The sequence below is a fragment of the Lontra canadensis genome, unplaced genomic scaffold (assembly GCF_010015895.1).
Source record: "Lontra canadensis isolate GAN:19392208 unplaced genomic scaffold, GSC_riverotter_1.0 scaffold2, whole genome shotgun sequence".
Classification (NCBI taxonomy): Eukaryota; Metazoa; Chordata; class Mammalia; order Carnivora; family Mustelidae; genus Lontra; species Lontra canadensis.
In genome coordinates, this window is record NW_022630996.1 from 60,258,185 (window position 1) to 60,272,826 (window position 14,642).

General features: G+C 43.0%; 1 protein-coding gene across 5 annotated transcripts in view; it reads right to left on the minus strand.

Annotated features, from left to right (window-relative positions):
• The window catches only part of DYNC1I1 (dynein cytoplasmic 1 intermediate chain 1), a 296,927-nt gene that overhangs the window by 265,019 nt on the left and 17,266 nt on the right, over nucleotides 1–14,642 (minus strand). The window contains exon 1 of one of the 5 annotated variants that reach the window (XM_032874666.1): nucleotides 13,077–13,095. The exons of the other annotated variants lie outside the window; for them this stretch is intronic. Within the exon in view, the coding sequence (XP_032730557.1) occupies nucleotides 13,077–13,085 (9 nt within the window). The 5' untranslated portion in view covers nucleotides 13,086–13,095. Of the gene's footprint in view, nucleotides 1–13,076; nucleotides 13,096–14,642 lie in introns of those variants that run through there. 5 annotated transcript variants of the gene reach the window in all.

Here is a 14,642-nt window from a genome sequence, read left to right on the forward strand (position 1 = left end):
GTCCTGCTCAAATATCTATGGACTCAATAACCATGTCTCCACTGAGACTGGGCACAGAGATTTCATTTCGCCTAAAATCATATGCATCAGGGAAGACAGCCGCTAAAGACCTAACGTGTTAATCTTCTTTTTCTGTAAAATTCATCCCGAACTGTCACAATTAATTTCATCTCCAGTACAATCCTATTTCTATAAAAGCTTGATTTGCATACTGAATGTGATTATACTTATCCTGGCACTTTCTGTGGCCCAAAAATGTTTATGAACACATGAAACAGTAGCTAACACCATGGCAAGTTCTTGGGGAAGTTTATCTGGATGAAATTTAATTTTAACATTAATGGGGATGGTGATACCGGTGGTGAGGGTGCCAGAAATATTTGCAAGTAAAATGAGTTTGGAAAAGACTCACCAAATTGCCAATGATTATATTTGTTTCTTTTGTGCTCTGAATTGGAAACTAAGAAAAGGGAAACACTGAGAAATGAAGAAACCCTCTCTGACCCAAATTCCTAAAATAAAGAAAACACACACACACACACAAACATCCGTAAATGTCATGAGTATTAATTTCCATATTATTTATATGCAGCTATGATGAATATATAATTAATCCCTCAGTAGATGACAGAGCAATGAAAGGCAAAAAAGAACCAAAGAACACAAAACAGTGAAAAATGCTTCAAACTTCCTGCCACTGCCTTTAGAAGGTAGGTAATCAAGAACCTGTAGTCACCCTAAGACACACTTCCCAAGGAACACACACAGCTGAGAAACATACTGTGCTAACTACTATACATATTCCTGCTCACGGTGTGATGGCAAAGACTTATGATATAACATCAGTAGTAATCACGATAATCAATCTTTGTAATCAATTCATGATCACATCCTATCTTCATTTTTCAACAAAAATTGTTGAATAACTAATACATGTTCAGCACTTTATAAGACATCAGAGTACAAAGATGAGCAAAACCAGATTGTCTCCTTCAAGGACTACATAATTCAACTTCGTAGGCATGTGGTGCGGCTGGAGATGTTCTCTGCGATACCGGCTTATGGATTGCTAAGTGCTAGGCATTTTTATCTTATTATCACATTTAATCAGAACAATCCAAGGAGACCAGTATTTTGATTAATGCCTTGTTTGCAATTTGGGTAATGGAGGCTCAGCAAGACCTAAGGCAGCAGAGTCAATCCATTCTGCTGACCCCAATGTACAAGTTTAGGCAGAATGCAGAGCAAAAGAGTAATTAAGATCTATTAGAATGAGCAAGAGTATGCTTTGAGGAGGAGGTAGAATATGGGCTGGATATCACAGGAGGTTGGAACTAGCAAAGAAGGGAAGATTCAGATCGGCTAAGACCTATAGAATGGGAACCAGCCAGCAAAGAGATGTGGATGAATTCAAGCCCAGAAAAATATAAACTTTAGTTGGTAAAAATGGATATGTGGGACAACAGGGGAAGCCTTGGGAAAACAGAAAAGTGAATTCCATTTGGTGTAATGAGAGATGGGAAATCGCTGCAGCTTTCTGAATGGGAAAGTGACAAAATAAAGATGGAATTTGCTTATGCCTATTCTTGTCCCTGTCTGGGAAACAGACAGGAGCAGAAACTGGAACTAAGGCAAGCTGCTGGGAGGCTGGTGCCAACATCAGTCTGGAGCGACTGCACCTGCATTGGGATGGCAGGCGGAGGGAGAGACAGAGTGTGGGGAGTGTGGGCGGATGAAAGCGCACCAGGAAGGAAGAAGTAACTCTTGGTAGCCTTTGGGTATGGAAGCCAAAGAGGAAGATTCAGTAACAACTCACCTTTGAAAGAGCAAGGAGGATGGCAGTGGAGTTGGGAAGAGAAGGCAAGAAGGAAATCATGAAACAACGTGTAGCAGGCTGTAATTTGGGTGTCAGCAGAGTTTTTGGGCAGAAAGAAAACATAGATAAAATACTACAGATGGGAAGAGAAGCTGGATGGGAACTGGAACTGGGGCGCAGAGTTCTGAGTCATCCACCTACAAAGTTGAAATCTGAGTCACACACTCTGGGTCCTGCGGGAACCAGGCAGACCACATGAAGAAGCAAAGCCGGGACGAAGGGCAGCCTGAGAGGAAGCACTTGCCTGAAGGAGGCAGTTCTGTCCGGCTCCAGTTGATGGCTGACGTGGAAGAAGATGAATCCAAGTACTTAGATCTTCAGATTTTTTTTTTCCAAGAGAAACCATGGAGCTGTTAAAAATCAAGTTTGTCACTAAAATATTATTTGCCAATAATTTTTAACACCAGTGGGCAAAAATCCCAGCAGGAGAAAATTCGAACCTAATTCCAGAAGCTGCCTGAGAAGTGACAGCTTCTCTTTCTTCCCCTGTGGGAAGATTTGCATTTCATTTTTGACATTTTTTTTTTTTTTTTTTTTGCTGTCAGAAATGTCAGAAATGAAATGTCCAATCACACCTATAGCATAGCTATGTCATTTGGTGCTATCCTCAGCCGGTGGAAACTTCTCAGAGAAAACTCATTGGCCTTCCTCTGGTCCACCAAAAAGGCCTGTCACAACATCAGCCATCCACTATGCTCATGAAGGAACAAACCATGTAATTACAACATCTTATATTTGTCATGATTTTGTAGTAAAACTTTATTCACAAGTAGGAAATAATATATATTTTCCGTACATTTCTGCAAAGAGGCAAAGTTCTTCTTACAACTAATAAATATGTCTGAACGTTGGTCATTTCAGTTGGTGTTACCAGCCACAGAGCCAAAGTTTTTTAAATAAACAACAAAAACACCAAGGGGAACTTTTAAAAAATAGGAGGTAGTGATGTTTCAAATAACACACTTCACTTTTTATAAGTTGTAGAGCCACAGTGGCAGAAGACAGCTATAGAGTACCTTCCACTTACGGATTTTTTGGATCTACTTCAAAACAGACACTTCGCATCAACACCTAGGAGAATAAGAAACCTCAAAAGAACACCTTGCAAGGGGTTTGGAAAGTCCACATTAGGGTGAATGAATGGGCCTTTACACGTAGTAAATGGCTGCAAAGGGACACGAAATGCAGTGTCAGTGCTGAGCTCCACAGGCCTTCCAGGGGGGACTTGCTGCTCTGACTTACTCAATCTCCCTGCACATCAAGCAAGGCAAATTGCGGAGCAAAGCACGGGCGACGTGAGTTATAGGGCTTCCTGTGGTGAATGCAGGTCATTGCAAAGGCAATCTGAACGCTCTCAGTTTAGAAAATAAGAGCCAGAGCGGCCAGATGCTAATTGTTGCTCACTTACTTCATGAGCACAAAGAGCTGGCCTCTTTCATCTCAAGCTGGCAAGGGGTCAAGTCCCACCTCTGGGTGTATGTGAGTCTCCTCCCTGTCTGATCATCAACCCAGTCTGCCACCCACCAGCCAACTACAGCTTAACTCCGTCCTGGCTTAGGGCCAATTACAGCTCAGCCTCGCCAACTACATCCATTCCGAGGTCAGATGATGCACCTTTATGATGCCTGCTCAGCCCTCATCACAGGGTGCTATATTCCAAAGGCGTTTTCTGTTGGTGACAGTCCCCTTGCCTACACTCTCTTATCCAACCCATGCTTCATAGCTCCTTCCACCTTTGCATCATAACCCTCAGTCTCCTGCAAATTCTCCAGCTCTTCTATCACTGTGTACAATTCCATTTCACCACTTTTCTTTCTTTTCTTATCCCCCAGGTTATTTGTCCCACCACAACCAGAGAGATCCAAAAGTTCAAATCAGCTACTCCATTCCTCTGAGTTCCATACACAAATCCTCAAACCCTATAATTTTTTTTTTGGTCAAATTTCATTTCCCCACTTCTGATTTCCTTTTTTTTTTTAAATGCAGAACATTATTATATTTCAATACACAACTTTTCTGCAACCAAAAAGTAAAACATCACACTAAAATGTTGGCAAGAAACCACGGTACTTCATTTGCAAGGCATGGCAAACGGTTAACATCCTCAGGCATAAATGATCTCTTAGAAACCAATAACAAAGACTCTAATGTTCTAAGGGAAATGGCAAAAAATAAAACAAAAAAAACCCACAAAAAACCACAGAGAGGAAAATGAAATAACAAATACTTAATAAGGTTTAAGGACATAGGAAGATGACTGAACTGAACAATAACAGAAGAAAAACAACTCCTTTGTAACATCACATTGTCCAATATTAAAACATTGACATCTAACGTTTATACTGTTTTAGAAAACAGGTCTCGTAAACAAACACTGGAAGACAAGACTAATGAGGGCAAGCTATACAATTTGGGGTAAATCTCTACTTTTGATTCAAAATATAAATCATAGATATACTTGGTTGCAGTGAAGTGGAAATATTAGTAGTTCAACAAAATAGATGGAGAAATTCAAAGCAATTTATATAGAAGCATGTTTGTGGCATAAAATATTTATAACTAACACAGTTCCCTTAACCCTGGTTTACTCTTTATTCCCTTGCTTCACTATAACTCACCTCCACCAAATGTTTTAGTTCTCATAACTTTTGCTTCAGCCCATCTCTGATCCAAGTAAATGGCCATTTGACCCAAGTAAATGAATCAATGTAAGTAAAAAGCTTACAATAATGCCTGGCAAATGAATCCAAGTAGTTAGATCTTCAGATTTAGAAACAGAAAGCTGTTTCTCCTCTTCTTTCTCCCCCTTCTCTACTTCCCTTTTTCCTTCTCCCTCTCTTCCTTTTCTACTATTATTGTTGTTACTTTTTTTTTAACCCTGCCAACTCTTTCCCCCATCGCTAAGTCCATCCTCATTCAATAACCAAAGTTATCATTCAACATTCACTGAAATCATTCAATAAACATTACAGTGACCAATACATTAAAGGTAGAGCATGCAATTGATTTAGTAGCAATATAATCAGAGTGAGAAAACCCAGTCTGTGCTCCAAGACAGTCTAAGGCACTTCCGAGCAAATAGAAGGAGCTTCTCAATCTAATGGATTATAAAATGGAAGGTACGTGGTTAAAGAAATGTTACTCAAATTAAAAAAAAAATGTTTTTTTAATTAAATGTAGTCATCTAATCTAGTAGTAGTAAAATTCTTCTCAATTTTTCTGTTGAACATAGCAGTTACATATCAAGCTGTCCAGGTAAGCATCCTCCCCTATGTCCCCAGCTTTCCCCAGAGGATGGAGAGGCATATGGAGACACAGTTCGCTCTCTAATGAACTTAGGTGAAGGGAATGTCACTCCTGCTCTTCCATAATAGAAATGCCTCATGGGCCTAAGTCTCAATGGAGGAAAAGCTGGGGAGAGGAAGGAAGGGGGAAGACATGAGAGAGAAAAACATGGACACTAAGGAAGAGAAAAATGAAATAGGTACTTTTTCAAAGATCTATTTATTTATTTATTTATTTGAATGGGGGGTAGGGACAGAGGGAGAGAATCGTCAAGCAAAATTGCCACCGAGCGTAGAGCCCAATGCAGGGTTTGATCTCATGACCCATGAGATCACACACCTCAGCTGAAACCAAGAGTCTTATGCTTAACTGACTGAACCCCTTGGTGCCCCCAGAAGTCATTTTCACACTTGTCCTTGTCTTTCCAGTTAACCTAGCATCTCCTTCACACTTTTTTTTTTTTTTAAGATTTTATTTATTTACCTGAGAGGGAGAGAGAGGGAGAGAGAGAGCATGAGAAGGGAGAGGATCAGAGGGAGCCCAATGTGGGACTCGATCCCAGGATTCCAGGATGACGGCCTGAGGCGAAGGCAGTCACTCAACCAACTGAGCCACCCAGGCGCCCTCCTTCCCACTTCTTATGCGCACACACATCCATAAAAAAAGATTTTCAGCATTTCTTGAACCCAATGAGTCTCACAGCCTACATTTTCCCTTTGGCACATTCCATCATGAGATGGCTTAGTCCTGTCCAGAACCAAGTATCTGACAGAGGAGGAGCGAAGGGTTTAGTTCTGTTTACACAGCTGCCAAGTAAGAGACCCTCCCAAGGCTTAGCTTTTGAACACTACAGACCTCTATTTCCTTTCGGTTGTCTACACTGGCAGCACTTTGAGATTCCATTTCTAATGCTGGCATATGCAAATGTATTTTTAAGCTTTAAGTCAGAATCCTAAGAGGTTTAAATCATTGCCCAGCTGTTGCCAGACTCATTGAAAAAATTACCCAGAAACAAGTTCTCTTTTTCTTCCGGGAAACAATTGCTCCTGTCAGCTCTTTACTATGAGCCATTGAACTTCTCATCTGCCACTAGGTATGCATATGAAATTTGATCTTGCACGACCTTGTTTCACCTGCCTGGCTTTTCATAAAATATAGCCACCTTCTTCCACTTGGATACGTGGCCAAGGGATGCTATGGACCACAGCCATTTGTCCATTTTTACAGCGATGCCTCACCTCACCTTCTGTAAAAGGATGGTTGTGGAAGTCTCAAGAGGGGGTTGACTGGTGAAAGATGTGGGAGGATTATTTGCTAAATTTTCACAGCCATTAGCACACTGTGAAAACAAAACTTCCATAAAATCCACTTCATAGTAGACAGATGCCTAGACCTGGTCTACTGGCACCACAGATGAGCAGTTTGCAAACATTTTGGTCTCAGCATCCTATGATGCCCTTCCTCCTCAGTGACCTCAAAGAGCTTTTGTTTATATGGGCTACCTCTAACACCGCTAACCATGTTAAAAATTAAAACCAATAAAACTGGAAATATTTAATAATTCATTTTAAAATAACAACATTAAACTTGTTATTTAGTAACATAAAATTTTCATGACAAAATAGCCATACTTTCCAAGGCAAAAAAAATAGTAAGAAGAGTATAATACATTTTCACATATATCTTTAATATCTAGTGTAATAGAAGTCAACTGGATTCTTACAGCGGCTTCTGCATTCAGTCTATTGTGATATACTATTGTTCTTGTAAAGAAAATCTGATCTCATATAAATACATATTCCAAAAAAGGAAGAGTGTTTAAATAGCCTCTTAAGGTAATTCTGGATATTCTTCAGTATTACACCAAAATTCAACAAATGTCAGTTTCTTAAAGTTGCCATGTGAATATGCAATGACATCAATCAATGAACTTTTTGTACTCTGTTACATTGAAACTTATTGGTCTATCTTCAACATTGAATGAATCTTTCATTCATGTATGATGTTATGACATTATGCATTTGTTATCTAGAAAATTATTTAGAAAATTATGCAGACTTCTCAAATGTTGGCACACTTAATTGTACAATATCCCCCAAATCAAACTCGGCAATGCCACTACCGAACTCTTCAGAAAAGTCTCTAGGAAAGGTCAGGTTGTCATGGTGGCAGACACAAATTTTCCAAGATTCTAAGTTTTGCATGAAAGCTCACATTTTGTCATTAGCCACAAATACTGCCGGTTACTTTCTTGAAGTGACAAGCTCATGCCATTGACTGTTGATAAAACTGCTGCCAAATACCCAATTCTGAATAATCACAGTTTGTGAATTGTTCCTTCAGGTAAACATAGTGCTTCAGGGAAGAACGCAGCTAGTGTAGCTCGGAACTCACACTGTTGCACAAATCCTGTCTCGAGACAACCACTGAGCTTTGGGAGGCAGCAGAAGTGACTTCTGTGTTCCCATCGATCACATAGAAAGGACTGCGCTCAAGGGTGGAGATTTAATATAACTAACACTTTTGTTTCTGCTTCATGAGGGACATTCTTGTTTGTTTAAACTGCGAGCGTGTGGCAGGAGAGTCTGAAGCCGGCACTGGTACAGCGTGGCGTCACTGTCTCAATTCCTGCTAAGGTATCTGCAGGGTCACCTGCTGTTACTTTCACACCGTCCCTGCCAACGTCAATACGGCAAAAAAGACAAAGAAAAATAACATTTTGTGAAAATCGTTTTAACCTCACCGAGTCCCAAACACATCTTGGGATCCCCAGGGAGCCTCAGACCACACCTTGCCTTACCCGCTTCTGATAAGCTGGAGTTGATTCTAAAGCCTCTAGAGACTGAAAGGAAATGTTGCTAAGTGTTGCTGTAAAGACCCCAAGCAGAGGGCTCTAGGAGGAAGGCTCCTACAGAAGGCTAGGGGGATGGGCTCCATAACTATATATAAAAGATTTCTCATTTCTGACTTGCTTAAGCCAGGTCGTTGATAAGGAAGAGAAGCTGGGAGGCCCTCTCTCACTCCTCATTCTCCCCCTCCCCTCACTACATGGTAAGCTTAATGGTCGCTAAGAAAATGTAGACTTCCCTGTTGTGCGAAAAGCCTTAAATTCGTTCGTTCTTTTAATTTTGCTGTTTTAACCATTACAATTTTACATGTTTGTTTTAGGACAAGAACTTCAAAGGTTATATGATCCAGTACTAGTGTTTTACCCATAAATAGGGAAAGTGAGAAGCAGTTATCTAAGGTCACTACCATTAAGTGGACAAATCAGAGCTGGAAATACCAGAGCTCCTTATTCTTGAATACTTTTGCCAAATTATGCTTCTCTTTCAGTGTTTACTTATTCGAGATTTTACCCATTTTAGTCAAAAGGAAGCTCTTAAACAGAAGGCTTTTATGGTAGCGCCTGATCAGTCCAACCTGGCAGTCACTCTCTACCACCACCTGGTGGTAGCAAATGTAAATTGCATGGGAGAGCTGACCGGGAGAAAAGGCTTTGCCTCTGAAATTCCCAAATACACCGCCAAAGCCAATACGGGGTAGCCCAAGACTGCAAGAGTTTCATCCACGTACAAAGGATTTATTTATGTCAATAGAGAACTACTGTTTTTGATCAGGGGGAGGATAAAAATCTCAGTACATACGTACAGTTAAATATCTATGTTGATTTTTTTGGGCTCTTTGCAATTTTACTCACATTGGATTAATTCTTGACTGGAAAATCAGGCAGTATTTCTAAATTAAGCTTCTCGTATCGCTCCTGTTGGATCTGTGAGCTATATTTAAGATTGTTGTGTCTGTATATCATCTCTGGTGCACTTCCCCTGTTGCAGGATTCTGAGCTCCCCCACCCGCCCTTTTTTTTTGACCACGAGAATATTCTTTAAAAAAAAAAAAAAAAAAGGAAAAATGGGCAAATATATACAAAATACTGTCACTCCCTCCTGGGCCAAGACAGTAGCCATCATGCTGCATCTCCTGCTTCCTGAACTTTCGTCCCTGCCGCCTGAAGCATGCCCCTTACACAGCCCAGCACGCTGGTCTCTGGGGGCACTTGTGCCATGACTCAGTGTGGCTCCTGTCCGGTCTCTGCTGCTGGAAAGAGCCAGAGTTCCCTGGACTGTCTTTCCCTGAGGAGTCCCCACACTGGCCAGGAGCAGGAAGCACTCTGCTCTGTCTTCGGGTCCCGTCACTCCACTCCCCCAGGATAACAGGATAACACTGCCTCCGTGGGTGTCCCTCGGGGGGGGGGGGTCCCGTCAGAGTTTATGAGCCAGCAGGGTGGTCAGCTTGATCTTGCCATCCATGGACGCAGTGAGGCACGTCCCACAGTCCATGGCCGTGCTCCCCAATCGTCCTGCTGAAGCTGTAAATCAGGAACGGGCAATCGCGGCACATTACACAGAAGAGACTCTCAAGCCCTCCGCACAGAGGCCCATTATGCTAGAGAGAAAAATCAATCCAGAGGGTATCTGCCCTCTCATCTAGTTAACAGAGTAGAGATGAGAGCTCTCAGAACTCACAGGCCTCAAAAACCATTGATATCTTTGCCAAAAAGTTCTGGGAAATTTTGAGTTATTTCTGACCCCGACAGTGCATTCCACCAATTGAGAGACTCAACAAGCTTCTCTTTGTTAAAAGAATCATTCCTCAATTAAGGGAATCAGCCATTCACTTCATAGCTTATCTTGGGAGTTAATATCGGGAGAAGTCGAGAGTCCTTAGGAAGTACGCATCTCAAGTAGCATCCTTGAAAGAGTACGAAACTAAAGATGGGACAGTTTGGACAACCAGAGGGCAGTGTTTTGTCACAAGAATTAGGACAGAAAAGGAACCCGGAAAGAGAATCAGAAGAAAGGAGATGAGAGCCCTCCGGGGAGTATGAGGAGGGAAACTAGAGTGAATTAAGAAGTGAGGCAGGGCACAGAGCCCTGCAAAGCACCCAACATCAGGTCGAGATAGATGTGAAAGACATACTGCCTGCCTAGGCCAGAGGTCAGGTAAAGAACCCAAATAAAGAAGGCTACCCCTACTGTCCTTTATATGAGACTACATATCTGGGCTCCTAGAAGTTCAAAAGCACTTCAGAGCAAACAGAAAGGAGCTTGTCTACCTAAAGGGACACTTTGAGGAGCACATGGAAAGGGGCAACTTCTCCACACACCATGATGTCATCTTCCTTGGAAACCTGCCCAGTGGCTTCTCAGCCTCATCTTGGACACCTAATGGGCATTGAACAAACAGTTGCTGTTATGTAAACGGTTAAAGATGTCCCCCATGTATTGTTCCCTACACTGTTTACTTCTTCACATCAAGCTAGAACCATCAGCTCAACACCATATGACACCAAACACAAACTCTGATATATCCAGTTGCTTTACGCATGGCTCAGATAAGCATATTTTAGCTATTTAGAGCCCACCTGATTTGCCTATCCAGCAAAACTCCACCCAGTAACTGCTAGCTATAGATAGCCAGCCCCCGCCCTGAGATTCCCCACCTAGACACACTCCCTCTTTCTTTGTGGGTAGTGAAGCCACGCTTCAGGGTCTAGAAAGTCCCCTGCTATGCCCTACGATCCCAGTGCCATCCAATGAAGTGTGTTGTGCAATGCTGCCCCCTCATGGTCCCGCCTTCTCCTTAATCAGCCCTGAAATCCTTAATCACCACATCCTCACAGTCTCCCCCAGGCCTCCCAATTTCGCCACCTAATATTTCTAAGCCTGCCCTTGCCTATCCACGTCTATTCGTGCTGCCCAATCTCAGTCTTCATGGGGCTCATCTGACAACCACACTGCTCTTCTCGCTGATCTTCCTGCCCCCATACTAGCCTTACTCCCTGATGCTCTCCACGTCCTCCACACTGTGTCAGGGGGACTCTCCTGTTGCTCAGATCTGACGACTGTACTCCCTTGACTAAAACACTTCGATGACTTCCTTCAAAGATGCAAAACATGGCGCCTAGGTGGCTCAGTCAACAAGCATCTGCCATTGGCTCAGGTCATGATCCCAGGGTCCTTTGGGACTCCCTGATCTGCAGGAAGCCTACTTCTCCCTCTCCCACTTCCCCTGCATGTGTTCCCTCTCTGTGTCTCTCTCTGTCAAATAAATAAATAAAAACTTAAAAAAAAATGCAGAACATGTCCCAACTCCCTACCTTGCACAGAAGATGCTCTTTTTGCCCATCTCTCTGTCCACGTATCCCTCTACTTCTCGGTTCACATTTTACTGGTATGTATCAAGCTGTTTCCTTCCTTTGTACCTTTACAAATTTCAGAAATGCTCTTCTCACCATTCATTACCTGATGATTCCTATTTATCTGTCTGTCTCAGCTCAATCACATTCCCTTCAGGAAGGCCTCCGGGGGCTTTAAGCCAAGGCCCAGGACTCCTTGCTGGTGGCCCCAGAGCACCTATGCATGGTCTGCTGGAACACGTGCCTCACTGCCTGGTTAAGTCCTGTTTATGGGATTCTCTCCTCCTGCTACACAGAAAGCCCCTCAAAAGGACAGGTCATGTCTAATCTATGCCCTGTATTTCTAGTGCCTGGCAGTGAGTGCCCAGGAAATAGCTCTTGAACTGCTAAACAACCATTAGATAGAAATGAGAAATCTTTGGGGTGCCCGGGTGACTCAGTGGGTTAAGCATCAGCCTTCAGCTCAGGTCGTGATTTCAGGGTCCTGGGATGGAGCCCGGAGTCTGGCTCCCTGCATCTCCTGCATCTCCCTCTCCCTCTGCCCTTTCCCACCACTCATGCTCTCTCTCTCAAATAAATAAATCTTTAAAAAAAAATCTGTGATTTTGCTATCAGGAATTTCCTAATCATCATTAAATTGTGTCAGTGCACTAAGCTTTTAAATGACCAAACTCAGAAGTTCTCCCTAATTATGCAACCAATTTCTATTCCCACGGGAAGGGGGTGGGAATGGACTTGCCACCCACTAGTACAAACGTGCAACAAATACATGAGCCTAACATTGCCTGATCCACTGAACTATCTTTTCTCCTAAATCACTACCATTATATACACACTGATGTAATTGTGTCCTGCCTGGTTTACATTTTTAATCTCGGTTTTCTGAGCCTGAAAGGATTATTTACCAAAAATCCATTCTATTTATAATTGATAGCCTCTGTTGTTTATCTCAACCAACAAATTCAGAAATCTAGAATCTACTGCCCAAAATGCCTTAAGGATAAATAGTCATAGTGACAGTTGGGCGTTCTTTTTGAACAGTGATGTAAATGCATCAGTGCTCTAGAACATAGCCTTCTTGCACTTGAAGCTGTTTCTCTGAGTTGCAAAGATGAGGAGTGAAGATGTCTAAAAATAAACAACTCTCGGGTAACCTGTGGGGCTGATCTTTAAAATAACTGGTAAGAGGCAAATCTTCAGACATGACCAGCTTTGGCTTTGACTCTGCTCTTCCCATAAAAGGGCCAGATCTCCCATGCAGCCCAGTCAAACCAAGACAGCTCTGGCCAGTGGGTCTGCCCGGAGTGGGCGCCCTATGCTGACAGAGAACAGGGAAATTCAAGCCGCCCGGATGCCCTTGCACCTCATGACGAAGAACAAATTTAAACTGTCATACCAAAAGAAATATGATCCAGACACATTAATAAAAATAAGGGATGGAAAAACTGTAAAGCTGAAATAATGAAGTCAGAATAGATTTTCTCAATATAACTCAGCAATATAAGTGTTCCAGAGTCAATCTGTTTTAATCTCCTAAAAATATAAGTTATTAAGACATCTTGACATCTTAAAACCAATTAATTCATCCCTCTCCCAGACTGACAACAAAATTCTCAGGAACTTGTAATTAAGCCTGCCTGATTTTAGAAACCATCAATCCCGGCTGATGTTACGATGAGCGGATAAACACATGCCTAGGAGGGACCCGGTCCGCACCTCGGCCATGCAGAAAGCCCAGACTCGAACCCCGGCCCCTGGAGCACATGCTCGTAACCGCTGCACGCGCCTGTACTTGCAGGATTTCCCATCCTCCCTTGCACCGCCTCCTGGCCTCAGCGTCCACCTTGGTTCATTCATTTTCCTTTGTATTCTTTCTTTGCCATAGCCGCCCATATCGTATCAGCAGTTTTCCTTCTCATGTTTGTTCTACACGCGATGAAGAATAAGAAAGCTGAGAGAAACACAAAGATCCCGCAAATCAATGTAGTCTGTGGTACGACTGTGCTCACAAGGATGTGGGGAGAAGGTTCTGTGGAGAGGATGACATAAGAGACCGTCACAGAGGAAGACGAGACCGGAGGACAGCAGGAGAGGGGTGCCTCCCCGGCGGAGGGACGCATGGGCAAAGGCGGGGAGGTGGAAGAGAGAATGGTCAGTCTTCGGGACAAGTAATGTGATATGGCTGGAGCACTGAATACAAAAGCAGATGGAGCCACGTCAGGGTGGAAGCGCAGCCAGATACCAGATCCCAGAGGATGAGCGACCAACCGCCCCAGTTTGCCAGGAAGTGAAGGGGTTCTCTGAATGCCAGACTTTCAGGGCGAACACCAGGAAAATGCCAGGCAAACCTGGACCCTTTGGTTACCCTACAGCCAAAGGGCTGCCCCCCCCCCCCATGCTTTCCCGGGCTCGGAACTACTCCGAGACAGCAGGAATGATTTGAACAAGTACAAGACCAGGTAATTTTTTCCTAGCTTGCAATATGCATGACAATAGATTTTTTTTTTTAAGGATTTTATTTATTTATCTGTCAGAGAGAAAGAGGGAGAGAGAGCGAGCACAGGCAGACAGAGTGGCAGGCAGAGTGGCAGAGGGAGAAGCAGGCTCCCTGACAAGCAAGGAGCCCGATGTGGGACTCGATCCCGGGACGCTGGGATCATGACCTGAGCCGAAGGCAGCTGCTTAACCAACTGAGCCACCCAGGCGTCCCGACAATAGCTTTCTTAAACATGGGTTACGACCCACTGCTGAGTTACAAAATCAAGTTAGCTGGTAGTCACAGGTGGTAGTCTTTGTGATGAGGAGATCAGAACTATCAGAATGCACGGCACACGGGAAGGGCAATGACTGGTTCATGGTACTTGTTTTGGATGCACATATATTCAGTATTACGTATAAATATCATTTATTATAGTCAGTTGCAGTTAAAAGAGTTTGAGGTACATTAAACTACCTCAATTTTAAAACTGGCAAATTGTAAATTATATTGTATCTCTACCTTTGTCCTTTCTCGGCCAACATTTTGTATGACATGACACCCATAAATCATGACGATATTTGTACGTACAGCACACTGGGGTAAACAGAGAAAGCCATTCACTATCACAGGAGACTGACCTGGGCTCTGACCACCCTGAGAGCCAAGAGATTAACATCCAAGTTCACATGTAACCTGAAATCCATCCGCAGAGCGCTGGTGGGAACGCTCTACCGCAGAATGACCAAAGCAAGCTCAGCTCTATCTGTTTAAATCTACCAGAGAAAGAAAGTAAAAAATAAAAC